Source organism: Cavia porcellus, unplaced genomic scaffold (assembly GCF_034190915.1).
Source record: "Cavia porcellus strain 051 isolate PalLab524CR breed Dunkin Hartley unplaced genomic scaffold, mCavPor4.1 scaffold_33, whole genome shotgun sequence".
Taxonomy (NCBI): Eukaryota; Metazoa; Chordata; class Mammalia; order Rodentia; family Caviidae; genus Cavia; species Cavia porcellus.
In genome coordinates this window covers 20689421-20704635 of record NW_026947516.1, presented here as the reverse complement: position 1 = coordinate 20704635, position 15215 = coordinate 20689421, and the positions used below count along the sequence as shown (strand labels likewise).

Here is a 15215-nt window from a genome sequence, read left to right as displayed (position 1 = left end):
TTCACCCTCATGAACAAAAACAAATAACCAGAGAAACTCCGATGTATACTCTAAGCAGAAATAACCATTGGCCTTAAGAGTGCCAACATAGTGGCAGTCACTATCCCAGAATTACACAGGACATGCGAGTTCATCCATCAGGTTCAAAATAATCAATTGAGGACTTTTGTTTTCATAGTAAACCATTTATTAGGAGTTGCTTAAGTAACACTAGCTGCTGTAACAGAAAATCCTTTAGTCTAACTTCAAGTCTCAATAGATCATTTCTCACCCATGTGCAGTCCAGTTAGAGGGCTTAGAGGAATCTCCGCTTTTGTGGTTATTCAAAGATATAAGTTGATGAAGACTGCTTTAAGATGAACTTTCAAGGTATCTTTGAATTTTTGTCATAAAGAGAGAACACAGGATCTTATAGTAAGTTTCTTTGGGGCAGACCTAGAGTGAAGCAAATCACTTCAGCCTGTATCCTACTGGCCAGAGGATATGGTGTGGCCATGCATACCTGGCCGCTAGGGAGGCCAGGTGCCTCCAGCTGTGTGCCAAAGAAAAATAACTGGTTTAGTGAATAACTAGCCAGTCTTTGCCAAGCCACAGAAGAAAGTAAAATGATCTCTGGTCTTTCTTTTCACCACCTTTGGTTGTTAGAAGTATGTGTGACAAATATTTCCTATCTTACAGGGGTACCAGCCGTGGTTGTGACCATTGTCCTGTCTATATCCCCAAACAATTATGGGCTTGGATCCTATGGGAGATTTCCCAATGGCTCACCAGATGACTTGTGAGTACAAAGTCGCCCCCAACCCAGCCTGCCCCACTCCAGGAATGTAAAGCAAACTGGAAAATTAAATTCTCCAAGGAGAGGATCTAATCAGCATTTTGACTTCAGCTCTTACCTTAATAAAACTGGTCATATTAATACATCTGGCCTTCCCCATCACATGTAATGAGATAAGCCAGCTGGAAATGACATGCTGAAATTTAAGTAACAAATTAGGAGGAACTATTTTGAGAAGAAAAAAGAATTAGGGAGAACTATATTTATTATATTAATAAAACTCATGGAATAGAATTACTAGGATTTACGAGGGTGAAATCTTGAATGTTTAAAAGTATATTTTAAAAATATTTGTAGTCATTGATATTCTAAAATAAACCCTTAGATTCTTTTCCCTATGGAACTTTGGTTTTATCATTTTCTTTTTCTTGTACTTGTCGAAAATATTTCTTTAAAATTTATAGATTCAGTATACCTTTTGGGACATGATTTCATCATTGTAATAGTTTTCCCCTGTTTTTCTTCCCTCCAAATTCCAGCTGCTGGATCAACAGCAATGCAGTATTCTATATTACAGTTGTGGGATATTTCTGTGTGATTTTTTTGCTGAATATCAGCATGTTCATTGTCGTCCTGGTTCAGCTCTGTAGAATTAAAAAGAAGAAGCAATTGGGAGCCCAGAGAAAAACTAGTATTCAAGACCTCAGAAGTATTGCTGGCCTTACATTTTTACTGGGAATTACTTGGGGCTTTGCCTTCTTTGCCTGGGGACCAGTGAATGTCACCTTTATGTATCTCTTTGCCATCTTTAACACCCTACAAGGTAAGCTCTACAACATTAAATATGAACTGAATGATCCCAGTTGAATATAAAAATATCACTGCTACATGAGTATCTGCAAAATGACTTGTTTACCGGCTTAAGATATATTTGTTGCAGAAAAGATTTATTGCAGAGAACTAAATTTAGAGATTCTTGAAGATTCACTAAATTCAAAAAACAGTGCTTTTCTCTCTGTCTTTCAGTTTCTCTCTCTCACTCTCTCTGTCTCTCGCTCTCGCTCTCGTTCTTGCTTTCGCTCTCTCTCTCTTTTATCCATCATTATCTTCTCAGAGAAACTCTTGAGAGGAACCTACCAAGAACTCATTCTAAGAGAGAGCCAATTAGTCTTCCTTCACTTGGTTCCTTCTTTTTATTTTTTAAACTTATTTCTCAAAGTAGATCCTCCATATAGTAAAATGCACATACCATAAATTTCCCTGTGGGAGTTCATGACGCTTACCAGTGTTTGGTTTGGAGACTATGATAAATGAAAAGGCAATAACCAGACCTAAGTGGTAGCAGTCATGCTCAGGAGTTAATCCTTACAAAATGCAGAGCTGACCTGGTAGCAGTGAGGGCCAGGCTCTGTGTGTCACCCAAAGCCCAGCTACCTCATTTTGGATCCTTCATACAGAAGAGCAAATGACTAATTTTCTAAACAGCAGTGTTGTAAAAAGGCTTGTCAGGTGTTAATTTTTAATGAAAATACTTTGGCATTAAAAGCCCAGCGAGGCTAATAGGTTTATTTTAATGAACAATAGGTTTACATTAATTAATAAACAATTACATTAACTAATAAACACTGTCCCTTGGTTTGCTTTGAATCCCCATCTTCATAGAATGCGCTTTCCCTGCATTCTGCTCTGTTTGTTTTCCTATTGCTTTTAACTCCCATGCTGCTCCCCCGCATAGTTCCATCAGCCATTTTGATGGTTTTCAAAGCAATCCCACCCTGAGATGAAATTCAGATACCAAATTTGGCCTTTAGATTTTTTGTTTGTTTGTTTGATACCAGAGAAATGAGGTCAGAAATACATTGTTGGTTATATGTAGTTGTTCATTTTTACCTGTAATATACACATTGCTGAATTGGTATATTGTATGTGTTGCACTATATAGTATTAAATTCAACCAACACCACCCCAAGCAAGTTATTTGTAAGGGTTTTGGGAAATGTTTCTTTTTGCCCACAGTGTCATACTCAAATAGGCACTTTAAGAGAAAAAATATACACAAATCACACTAGTCAGTAATGTGAAAGTTAGGTAGCTACCTTCGTGTATTTAATGGAAAACAAACCTGCTTCTTTTTCTTCATTTCCCAAGAATATCTTCTCATTAAAGTATGAATGAATACTTCTTCTATACCTAATTCACAATGCTTTTGAGTTGATTAAAGAAGATAGACAGTTTGATTGATTCTAATTCTGATTCAACTGTGTTGTTTCTCCCCTAATGCAACCAAGGGTGGCCTCCCAGGGTGGCATTTGAGAACAGGTGCTCAATATTTACACATCAGTCTTGAGGGTGGGCATGTGTGCCTTTAGAATAAAATCTGGTATTTTAAAATGAAAAATATAAAAATAGACAAACATCTGGATGTGATGGTACATTCCTGTAATCCCAGCACTCTTGGATGATGAGGCAGGAAGGTAGCAAGATTGAGCCCAGCCTAGTGACTTAATGAGACCTTATTTCAAAAAAAAGAGAAAAAAAAAGGCTGTGGAAATAGCTCAGTGCAGTGAACTGGTTTAAATTCCTAGTACTGAAGAAAAGCAAAAAAAAAAAAAAAAAAAAAAAAAGAGTATCTAAATGAAGTGTTAAGGGGGGAGAGAGAGAGAGAGAGAGAGAGAGCTCAAAATTCACCTATACATGGAGCAAGTATTGACAAAAGTCTTGGGGAATAGCAGAGCTGGAGGTGTATGTGAAGCCCTAGACTGGGTGACTAGGGATAGTGGTGGGCAGGAGCTGGAGTCCAAGGGCCCTTTCAAGTTTTCAGCTGCCTGTATTTGCCAGGACATCAGAGGAGTGTTTCCTTGAGCAGGTCCAAGGGAGGTAGTAGATTTGCCCATTGCTGCCACCCTCAGGCTTGCTGCACATAGGGCAAGGCCCAAGCAAGGAGCCCAGCAGTAGGCAGGACGGTGGGAAAGATGGATGTGAGACTAGAAAAGATGACATTTAACAGAATTTCGAAATGGATTATGAATCCAAAGGGAAGGAGAGGTAGCAGCCAAAGTCGTGGCTAGAATACTAGGTAGGTGGAAGACAGGGAAGGGCCAAGGATCAGATGTGAGAAGACAGACAGTGAATGTATTTTCAAAAATGTAAAGTTATCATTCTTTTTAAAATAGTCTTTATTTTACAAAAATTAAAAGAGAAGCATCCCCTGGATGCTTTTCCATAGAAAGCTTCAATTTGCAAAATTTCACTTTACCCATAGCTGCCAAAGATTTTATGTCTTATGCAAAGTAAGCATATGACATTCATATGACCTTAATTTGGAATTCATTATGTTATGGTTCTTTTCTCCCCCTTTAGGATCCTTCATATTCATCTTCTACTGTGTAGCAAAAGAGAATGTCAGGAAGCAATGGAGACGGTACCTTTGTTGCGGAAAGTTACGGCTGGCTGAAAATTCTGGTAAATATTTACTTTCTCTTCCTCTTAAATCTCAGAGAAAAGATGTATAAATTGAGAGCCCAAGCAGTCATTTCCAAAGGGTCATTGGATCTGAAAATCAGGAAACAGAACCCATGCAACAGAAAATATTTGTTGTGAACATTAGGAGGAACAAAACCTAGTGAATTAAAAACCATTGTTTATATCTGAGAATTTTGTGAGCAATAGAATTAGTGGGTTGGTTGCTTCTAGAACAAAACAATGGTGAAATTTTTAGAGTTTCTTTCTTACTGAGCTCATGTTTTTTTTTTTTTAATTTCCCAAGGAAACTTTAATATTTTCCTTCATAACTTTTTAAAGCTTGGCTCAACCCTTCCTCTAGAGGTTCTGGTTGTCAGTTGCTTTATTTGTTAGCTGGCCAAATTTTATATATACACTTTGACACCTACTGAGTTATTTTGAAGTTATTTTCAGCTATTCCTTATTGAGTAGTAGAGCAAATAACTGATTTTTAAGAAAATACAAAAAAGTAAGTACTATTTGAAAAGACTGGATTCCTTTTGCATGAATACTACCTTTGCAGTACCTGGGAGGCCCCAGACTCAGTACTCAGAAAATGGCAGCATGCAGAGGTCGATTATTTGTACGGACTCAAGAACGATCAGACATTGCAACAGAATTGATTTGTATTCTTGTTAGGACAGCTGGAGACTCAGAATTACTATCTAATTCAGTGAATATTTATAGACACAATCAAATTATCTTGGCTTTTAGTTTTAGGAGAATATAATTTGCTTTGAACCAGATAGTCATTTGAAGAACAAATATATATAGTCTAAGTGAAAGTACTTTTTATCACACCAACCTATGAAATGTGTGACTTCTCAGTAAGATCTTAGTGAGAATCCAGTTTCTAGAACTTGTTACACTGTAATCTGTCTCTTGCATTTAAGCTTCAACATACTGCCCTGTTTTTCTGTAATGCTTATTCTGCTGTAGACTGGAGTAAAACTGCTACTAATGGTTTAAAGAAGCAGACTGTAAACCAAGGAGTATCCAGCTCTTCAAATTCCTTACAGTCAAGTAGTAACTCCACTAACTCCACCACACTGCTAGTGAATTATGATTGTTCAGTACACGCAAGCGGGAATGGTATGTATGTCTCAATATAGTATTTTTCAAGCTAGTGTTAAAAGTAGTTTTATTCTTTAGTGGTACTTTTGCAAAGCAAATGATAGTGGTACTTTTGCAAAGCAAATGAAGTGATTACATATATGATTAGTAGATCAAAACAGAGTTGCCTTATAAAAGAGAAAGCTTATTTATCCAAATTTATTTATTTTAGAGCAAATATTTGCACAACTTAATTTATTAAGATTTAGTTTTTTGTAATGGGACTTGATGATGACCTACTGTTTTAATGTTTCAAATCCTAATTCAAATATCACTGAAAGATGTCACTACTGTGCTGTTTCTGTGAAAGCACTATATAAATAGTCTGTAAGACTATATCTGTTTGTACATCTATAATAGTACATACATTCAAAACTTTTAAAACTTCCTGTTTTTTACTTTCCATGTTTAATTCTTTCCCACAATGTGGTTGTCTTATGACAACAACCAAATCCCCACAAATATATCAAATACTGGAAGACAAAAAGTGACCAGTGTTGGCTACCATATATGTCACTTGCGTATGAAGAGATTATTGCTGCTGTGCGTCCTTTCTCATTAATTACAATATTTCTAGCTAAAACCTCATTACATTTTCTTTCTTTTGTAAGACTGGCTTCCTCATTACTCATAAAAGCTTACATGTTTCTGCCTTCTGCTTCTAAACATACATTGCATTTTATAAAAACTTAAATTCTGCTAGTTTATTTAAGCTTTCCATGGAAAAATTTGCCTTTTTTTCTTGTTTTAGGATATCCATTATTTTTATGACTAATTCAAATAAATTTGTAAGAAGATTCATACCAAATGATTTTCCAGTCTCCTGAGGATTAGAGGAAGGGCTGTTAGTTTGTTTAGACTTTTTTGTTTTTATTTTTTGAACCCAGGGCCTTCTTACTAAACTACATCACCAGACCTTTTAAAATTTTTGATTTTGAGACAAAGTCTTGGTATGTTACCCAGGTGGGGCTCAAACTTGCATACTTCTTGCCTCAGCCTCCCAGAGTGTTTAGACGTCTAAGCTTTTAAAATGCAATAGGATGCCTTGAAATCAAGATTCTCAGCCTCAGGCACAATTGTAATTTGGGGCTCCGTAATTCTGTTTTGTGGGATTATGGGATATTGAGAAGTACCCCTGGCCTCTACACTATAGAGGTAGTTGTGCCCTGCTCCCTATTGTGACAACCAAAAATGTCCCCAGACACTGACAAATGTCCCCTAGGGGATAAATTTACCCCTCATTGGAAACCACTACTACAAAACATGAGAAATTGGTGCCATATGGTCTTGGATCTTTACTGTCAATACCAGAAGGAAAACTCTGGGCTCTTTGCCAAATAGCTATTTCAGGAATGATCTGATGCAGGTAAATAAAATAAAAGAGATAGGTATCAAGGCTGGTTGATAATATGACAGAACAAAGGAAAGGAGAGAAATCAAAGGAGTGGGCTGATCATCCAGAAGCTTTATGTGTTTGGGGCTCTTCATCCATAACAAGATTTTTTTTCCATGTTCTACAAAGAGCACAAACCTGAAGTTTCACCTGTCTAGCTCTGTCAGCATTGTTGTCATCCTTTTAGGAATCATATTTGGTGGAAATAATATATCTTGACACAGCTGTTTGACACAGCTATTTCTGATGCCTGACAGTAAGGGAGGAATGCATTTTAGGGTCGCCAGAGAGGCTGTTTCAAAGTGTAATATGCCTGTCAGGGGTGAACATCCCTGATTTGTTAGTCCTTGGACCAGGATCTGGGACAAATGAGGAATAGAATTGGCAATTTCAAAAATGAAATGGGCAGCTGGTTTGTTTATTATACAGGGACAAATTGTTCTTGCACCAAAATGTCCTCAGCCTAAAATGCCTAAGTCAGAACAGCTGCCTCAGCCACATGCCCTGTTTGAGCTGTGGCACAGATGGAGCTGTGTTAACCATATCTCCTAACTCGTTTGCATGAATATGACATGCATCCAATCTAAGCTGCCTTAAAGGCTTATCATTCTCACACAGGGCCACAAGTTCACAGTTTGGAAGCAGAATCATCACATGTTGACTCCATCACTTCTGAGCCCTAGCAGGGCATCTAATTTCTTCAGCTTTAGTTTCATCGTCTGTGAAATAGAGATAACAATAGTACCCATCCCCTATAGTTATAAATGAGGCAATATTTAGAAAGCGCTCAGTGATATTAGTAACATTATTGTTTCTGTCATTATTTCACCAACTAACAAACGGGCTTATTTAGCTTTCTGTGTGGTCTCACAATGGTATATAGTCAAGGTTGATGCCCCTACAATCCAGGCCCTGCTTAGGGTGAGGGAGGCCCAGTTCCAAACCAATGAAGACTCAACTGCCCCCTAGCTTAAGTCTTGGGTTAGAATCCATGGTCTCCTCTTAGAAATCAGTCCTATCTTGAATCAGATCTTTCTTGATTTAGATAGGATGACTGAGAGATAGTTAAAGAGAGGTGATTTCTTTTTGCATGATGGTTGTAACTGGTTGTCCTGGGTTTCTTTGTTAGTACAAAGTTTCATTTTATAGAAATTTTAGGGAACCAAGAATCTGTAAGGGTACGTATGTGTATCTCTATTAACCTTAACCTTTTGAGGAGACCAAAATATTGCCATAGGTTATTTTATGCATACTTGAAGTCAATATATTCAATCAGAGCTAAGAAATGGGCCTTTAAAAATAAAATGTCTTGCTTTGCTTCATATATTTTGACCATTTTATTTAAAAAACAGCCATAGGAAAACCATTTCTGAGTCAGTCTCCAATTTGTCATGCTTACTTTGAGTGGCCTTAGGGAAAGAATGAAAAATAAATGAAATATGAATATGTGCCATAAATATATTAAAAGATATGTTTCATGTATGCGTATTGAAAATTAACGTGATGTTTACATCTGTTTTAGTGCTCTCTCTGGCTACTTCATGACAACTTTGTTTTTTCTTATACAGGGAATGCTTCTACGGAGAGGAATGGGGTTTCTTTCAGTGTTCAGAATGGAGATGTGTGCCTTCATGATCTCACTGGGAAACAGCACATGTTTAATGAGAAAGAAGATCCTTGTAATGGTAAAAGCCGTATGGCTTTCAGAAGGACTTCAAAGCGAGGAAGCATGCACTTTATCGAGCAAATGTGATTCCTTTTTTCTAAAAGCATGATGCTTGGTGTGAAATGCCCGATTTTACCTTTTACACAATGTGAGATGTATGAAAACAACTTATTTTATACTCAGCAACCTCTGGAAGAACATAAGCTAATTGAGGGCAATGGTTACCATTGGAAGAAGAAACTAAGACATTATCGTGGTCTTAAGACATTATGTGATATGGTTTCTTATCCTTTATTTTAAAAGAAGATTGGTCTTTTAACACAGTAAGAATAAGACTCATGTAAAAAGATAGTTAATTTGCAGCCACATTTTACAGAGGCTGAGTTATCTTTGATAACATCCTAGAAAGCAGCTCTTGACTTCAGCCTATTGGTGAGTTTAGTTGTGCATGCCTTTATTGTATATAAGCTAAATTCTAGTGACCCACATGTCAAAAATCTTACTTCTATCTTTTTATATTTATTTTCTACCATGTAAATTTATTCTTTTGTAGAATTGTGGTTATGCTGTTTTGACTAATGTGATAACTCAGAAAATCCTGATGCAGTGAATTCTAAAGCTCCTTTTGGAGATTATGCGGGCTGTGAAATATAGAAACTTCACTGAAATCAAGAAATGATGATAAACTGGAAAAATGTAAGCAGACAGACAGTGCCATAGATAGTTCTTACAGTGCCTTTGAGTGAGTTAGAAAAAGGTCCCCACTGAGTAGACACAGCCCCATGGGTTTATGACTTGACAAAGGGTAAAGTCATATTTTAGCCCCTCTTGGTTATACTCTTATACGAAGTATGGTCTGTGCAACCATACGTGACATCCAAAACCAATACCCATCTCCAGACTTAAGCCCTAATCATATTATAGAATCTGTACCCAGATGTTTGGCTTAATACCTTGGTCACAGGGAGGGATGAAACTCTAATCCACACCATATGTCATGGAGATTGTGAATGTGGAAGAGATACATACACTGCCAATTCTTAAATACCCAGAGCCTTTCACAAGTGAATAATATATTATATAAAACAAATCATGTTGCTGTTCTTTAAAGGGCAACTACTTAATACAACTGGTACACTCTGGCTCAGCCAGATTTCTAATAAATTTTAAAACATGTCAAGTCTTCAAGAGTGTGTAGTGACAAGGGGGAGCAGCTACTAGGAACAGTAAACTAATTGTGAGAGGCTGTTGTTTCTATGTGTATCGAACCCTGATTGCCCCTAATGATAGTTACATAGGGTTACCCTGCTTCCCACTTACACTTGCTTGAGCAGTGCCTCAAGTATGTCTTTGTTAGAAACATTTCAACACCCCTTACTTAGGTCTTTCACTGAGGCTCCCTTGCATATATTTCAAGAGAATGTTGTATCTGACTAGCTATAATAATAATATAATACATTTCTGTGAGTGCTGATTCATCTTTGCTATATCCTCTGATTTATTTAATTCCTTGTTTTTATGTGTTAAAATAGACACAAATGTTAAAAATCAATGAAATAAATTTGCAGTTAAGTCCTTTAAGTTTGATAATTTTCACAAAGCGAAATTATTTGCAGTATGTTTCCCTGGTGGTGTGACATGGAAATGGTAACCAGTACCTGATGAAGACCAACATAACAGGAATATCTTTGAGGAAAGAGTGAGCATCCTAGGACTGTGAACTTGGGGGAAGGATTGTCTTGCATCACGAGATCAGTTTCTGAGTTCTCTTTTCCATATTTCCATTTCCCTTTCAGGAGTCTCTCTTTAATGTATGTTGCCATACAATGTACAAGACTCTATCGGAGCTCACTTAAGTGTATGCTTCCTCAGTATCAAACAGTAGCATTTCCACATGGTGAGGACAGGATTTGGAGGGCCCTGGGTTGGTGGTTAGCATGTGGGAGCCCCAAATGGGAGAACTGACTTCATCCAGATAAGAGCAATCTCTCCTTCAGAGAGCCTCAGCTCCCACACACAGGTGGAGACCTAAATTGATCTAGCAGGTGATGCGACATTCTAATATGGAAGAAGGAATGAGACTTCAGAAGTCAATCTTCTGAAGCAGATTATGTAGCCACATGTACACAAGAGGAGACATAATGTCCAATGTTGTTAGATTCCACTGATCCTTATTTTTCTTATTGTATTTTGTGTCTAGGCTGTGGTCCTTCAGCAAGATTCCCTTCTCTTCTGCTCTCCACTGTACTCTTTCTATGAGAGACAGAGAGAGAGAGACAGAGACAGGACAGAGACAGAGAAACAGAGATAGACAGAGACAGAGACAGAGACAGAGAGAGTGAGAACAAGACAGAATGTACCTTGGGTTTAAAACTGGCCCTACAATTTGAGACCCTGTTGTGAAATGACAGAAGTGGAGCCATTATCAGGAGGCAAAGCATGTCAGACCAGTGGCCACCATTTGAAGAACTATTTCCTCAGAATATTGGAGATTTCCTCCCAAATACATTGTAATCATTAATCCCACATAAACATCTTTGTTCACTTCAATGAGAAGTACTGTGTCATGATTTTTCTCATCAAGAAGTGCTAAGACTGTTCCATTTAGTGACTTGGTTTCTGTCTAACAAGGTCACTTAGGAAGCAAGTCAGGTTATTGAAGATGATTTCAATGAAGATGTAATTTAATGAATGCCCATCTCACCAAGTGGACTTGTGTGGTGATATTTTGTCTTCATAACAGTGTTGAAGGATTGTTCAGTTTGTCTCCGCCTCAGCTCCTTGTTGCTACAGTTGGAGTCTGAAGGACATGAAAAAGAAAACTTAGTGGGCATAAGAACATAACCATGAATGTGAAGAATTCTTATCAGTCTATTCTTTTTTTTCACCTAAGTGTCCAGATACAGCATCGAGAAGTCTGAGCAGATCAAAATAGAATGTATATTCTTCCAGAATATATTCTTTTAAATATATTTAATAAATATATTCCTCATTGTAAAGAAATCCTATGCTCTCTAGGGCTTCTTCTCCTTCTCAGTCTCAAATTAACTATATGAAGATATAATGGAGACAAATTCAACATTGCTTAAAGTGTTGTAATGAAAATAAATTGAGGGGCTGGGGATTTAGCTCAGCAGCATAAGCGCCTGCCTTGCAAGCAGGCAGCGTGAGTTCGATCCCTGGTACCGATAAAAAGGAAAAAGACAAAAAAAAAAAAAAAAAAAAGAAAATAAATTGAGCTCCAATCAATTGAGATTAAATTGTCATAGAAATAATTGAATTAGAGTTGTTTTTAGCAAATTCACTCAGAATTCACCTTCTCCCCTAAGACAAAAGATGCAGCCCTTTTATGAGTCAAAGACCTGAACCCTCCAAATGAAACATTTATTGGTTTCCACCTTGGACTCTGATTTGTAATATGAATTCCTAAAAAGCACTTAATGTGGATCCCCCCAAAATAATAAAAATTAGCAATGAGCCCAGCTTTTAGATACAAAAGAATACATGAAAATTGTAATAAGAATACATATTAAGATTACAAAAGGAAGTTAATTGTGGTAACGTAATGTCCAGTTCAAGTTACCCCCAGACCATAGCAAATTCTACATGGAGGTGCATACTTGCATTGCTACATAATTCAGGGGGCCGTATATTTATTAAGCCAAACTATGTGAGTTGAATGGTTGGATCCTTTAGTTGAGTGGGCAAGTAAAGCCACAGATTTATGATTTGGAATACTTGACACAGACTTGGTTAAGGACCAAACATAGTGGGACCTAAATGAGCAGGACCGATTTTCACTCACTCTTTCAATCACCACTAATTGAGCTGTGACAACATTCTCGATGTTGTACCAGATATGATAGGAAATATTAGACTGTTTCAATGAGTAATTTATACTTCACCTAGGAAGATACATAAAACAACAATATGAGGTAGTTCATAATTCCCATTTCATGGTGAAAGCAAATATGTGCTTTCCTATAAGCAATGCATGTGCTAAGTGTACCCTAAATTCAGTCCATATTGGAGATTGAACCTAAGGCCTTTGCATTTAGTTATATCCCCAGTTTTTTGTTTTGTTTTTTTGTTTTTTTTTTTTTTGAGACAGGGTCTCGCTGTGCAGTTCAGGCTGGCCTTGAGCTCACTTTGTAGCCTACGCTGGTCTCGAACTCGCAACAATTCTGCTTCAGCCTCCCGAGTGCTGGAATTACAGGCATGAGCCACCACACCCGGCTCCCAGTTCTTTATTTTTGAGACAGTTGCTTGCTGAGTCATTCAGTTGTCCAGGCTGGGCTGGACCTCTCTGTCCTCCTGCCTCAGCCTTCCAGAGTACTGGGATTACAGGCCTGCCCTGTCATGGTTGGCTTGCTAAATGCTATTAAACTTCAATCCCACGATGGAATAGATGGCATTATCCCCATTTTAACTAATGAGAACATTGCATTTCTTTTTTAAAATTGTAAAATTTTTACTAGTACCTGCTGTAGTGATATAGAGGAATGAAACTCCTGACTTACTATATATACAGAACTAGTTTGTGTTCTCTAAAATCAAATAATGAATTTTAGGAACAATGGATATTAAGAGTATAAATATTTATTGAGAGAAAGAAAGCTTCTGTCTGAGAGACAGAAGGGGTCCCGAGCAGGTTGCCAAAGATTCTGCATTTTCTCAGGATTTTTATAGAGTAAAACCATGAGGTGAGGTGGGTCTAAAATTGGGGAAAACTGGGGACTTGCGAGGTAGATGGGTATGAGGCGGGACATAGCTATGTTTAGCCAATAATGAGATAATACAGTAGCCATCGTTCATTTTTAGTTACTTGGTTCTGAAAGCCCTGTAATACTTTCATTCTCTTGAATGGTTTTATACTATTTTGTTATGTTTGATGTTATTGTATATGAAGTTATGCTCAACTATTTCAAAGAAAGAGACATTATGGTAGCTACTGTTAATATTGGGCTGTCTTGTGGTAAAGTACTGTGTTGTTTACATTGTTCTGTTCTGATCTGCTTTGTTCTGTCCTCTTTTGTCTTAATCTCTTTAAAATAAAAAAATTAAAAATTGGTTAAATTGGGAACAAATGGGGAAGCGAGTCACTTAGAAAGCAAGCATTCTTAGAGAACAGTCACTCCTCCCTAGGGGAATCTGACTCCTGATTTCTCAAGGTGATCCAGATTTAATTCCTAAGGATTATACTTTAAGATGTGGTTGCATTTGTTTTGTTTTCTGTCCAGAGATCTGGCCCACAGCAAGAGGTGTGTGTCTCCTCCAGGGTCATCAGACCTATCTGGTCCTCTGTGTTGGCTTCTTCGAGGGCCTACCCCTGTCAGACTGCCTATAATATTTCTAACTAGCTCAGCTGCCTGTAACAGTAGTACTTAATAAATTAATCATGGGGAGTTGGTACATGTACATACTACATCTTAATTCTTTTTCCTGGTCTCTTTTTTTCCTCTGCCCCTCCCATATATCATCTTTTGATGTTGCTTTCTCATCTGCAAAAGATCTATCTCCCTGTTTCCTATTATCTCTTATTTTGCTAGCTCTTTATTTATTTTGAGGCAGGGTCTCCCTGTGTGGTTCAGGCTGGCCTTGAACTCAAAGCAGCCCTCCTGCCTCAGCCTCCCGAGTGTTGGGATTACAGACGGGTGTCACCGCTCCTGGCATGGGTTTCTCATACAAGAGAAAACATGAAATATTTAAGCTTTTGTGTTTGATTTATTTTACTTAATTAACATTGTGGAGACCACTGAAGTTCAAACATCTTAAACAGCAGGCCAAATATCATAACGTTTATAAATGGCAGAACTGGAATTTGAACTGACTCCAAGTGCTAATCTCCAACTAAAGAAATTCTTATAGGAATTCACAGAATGGGAAGTAGGCTTTAGGCAGTAAAGGAGGAAGGACCAAAGGCTCATGCTTTAAATGCCAGTAAATGTAAGGCAGTAGAAAAAAGCATGTGGAGGTAATAACTGCATTAGCTAGCAGTGGAATTCCTATGTGAACAAACCCAGTCTCAAACTGTAGTGAGAAAGTGCGAGTTTGGCCTAGGGAGGGGCTCCAAGGGTGGAGCAGAGAGAACCTGTCCCCGCTTGCCCTTCCTCCACTAGGTGGCTGGGCTATGATCCTGGCGCGGAAGGACGCGGCCCAGCGCTGCAGCGGGAGAGCTTCCGGACCCCAGTAGGGCTGGTGGCCAGCTCCTAGTCCCTCACCGTCGAGAGAGAATGCGGCTTTGGAGTACCGCTCTCTAAAGCTCAAACCTGCCGCTCCTAATCCTTCCGCCTCCATCTGGACCTGGCCAGTCAGCTTCACGGGGGGGCGGGGCCAGGGCGCACGCGGGCAGGGCTGGGCGGAGCTAAAGGGATTGCGAGATCATACGGGGCGGATTGTGACATCACCTAGGGCGAGGGAGGATGGTTCCCTTATCAGTGTTCCTCAGGTCCGGCTCCGCGGGTTCAGGTCCGCGTCCGGGCCAGGTGAGGGGGCAGGGAGTCGAGGGCACCCCGGTGGACGCGGTCGAAGGGCCTGTTATACCGGCCTTGTCTGGGGTAGGCAGTCATCTGGAGCAGGAAGGGGTTTGAGGAGGCCATCCGCTTCCCTCCCAGAGGTTGGTTCTGCTGCTCCCGCGGGCCGTTCCCATTTCCTTCCCCCTCCGGCCGCGACTCCGAGGGTTCCCGGGCGACCAGAGCCTGCGGGCCCTCGTCTCCCTTCTGAAGACAAAAGAAGCTCGACCGAGGAGTCTTAAATCCTCAGGCTCA

At 38.9% G+C, this 15215-nt stretch overlaps 2 protein-coding genes and 1 long non-coding RNA gene across 10 annotated transcripts in view; 2 read left to right on the top strand and 1 right to left on the bottom strand.

The window, feature by feature from the left end:
* Adgrg2 (adhesion G protein-coupled receptor G2) overlaps positions 1 to 10029 on the top strand; it is a 142550-nt gene extending 132521 nt beyond the window's left edge. For all 4 annotated transcript variants that reach the window (XM_003466386.4, XM_013148915.3, XM_063242962.1 and 1 more), the window contains 5 exons: positions 679 to 778; positions 1315 to 1598; positions 4136 to 4237; positions 5216 to 5368; positions 8351 to 10029. In XM_003466386.4, coding sequence (XP_003466434.2) covers positions 679 to 778; positions 1315 to 1598; positions 4136 to 4237; positions 5216 to 5368; positions 8351 to 8535 — 824 coding nt within the window. In that variant the 3' untranslated portion in view covers positions 8536 to 10029. The remainder of the gene's footprint in view (positions 1 to 678; positions 779 to 1314; positions 1599 to 4135; positions 4238 to 5215; positions 5369 to 8350) is intronic.
* On the bottom strand, positions 3646 to 14992 carry LOC134474581 (uncharacterized). The gene is made up of 3 exons (XR_010045419.1): positions 14856 to 14992; positions 11153 to 11248; positions 3646 to 4327 (listed from the first exon to the last, which is right to left on the bottom strand). It is a non-coding gene; the product is annotated as an uncharacterized LOC134474581 (long non-coding RNA).
* Phka2 (phosphorylase kinase regulatory subunit alpha 2) overlaps positions 14819 to 15215 on the top strand; it is a 65906-nt gene continuing 65509 nt past the window's right edge. For 3 of the 5 annotated variants that reach the window (XM_005002186.3, XM_005002185.3, XM_003466416.5), the window contains exon 1: positions 14836 to 15064. The gene's annotated coding sequence lies outside the window, so the exon portion shown is untranslated. Of the gene's footprint in view, positions 15065 to 15215 lie in introns of all 5 variants that reach the window. The other 2 variants (XM_013148913.3, XM_063242961.1) reach the window with 2 other exon arrangements.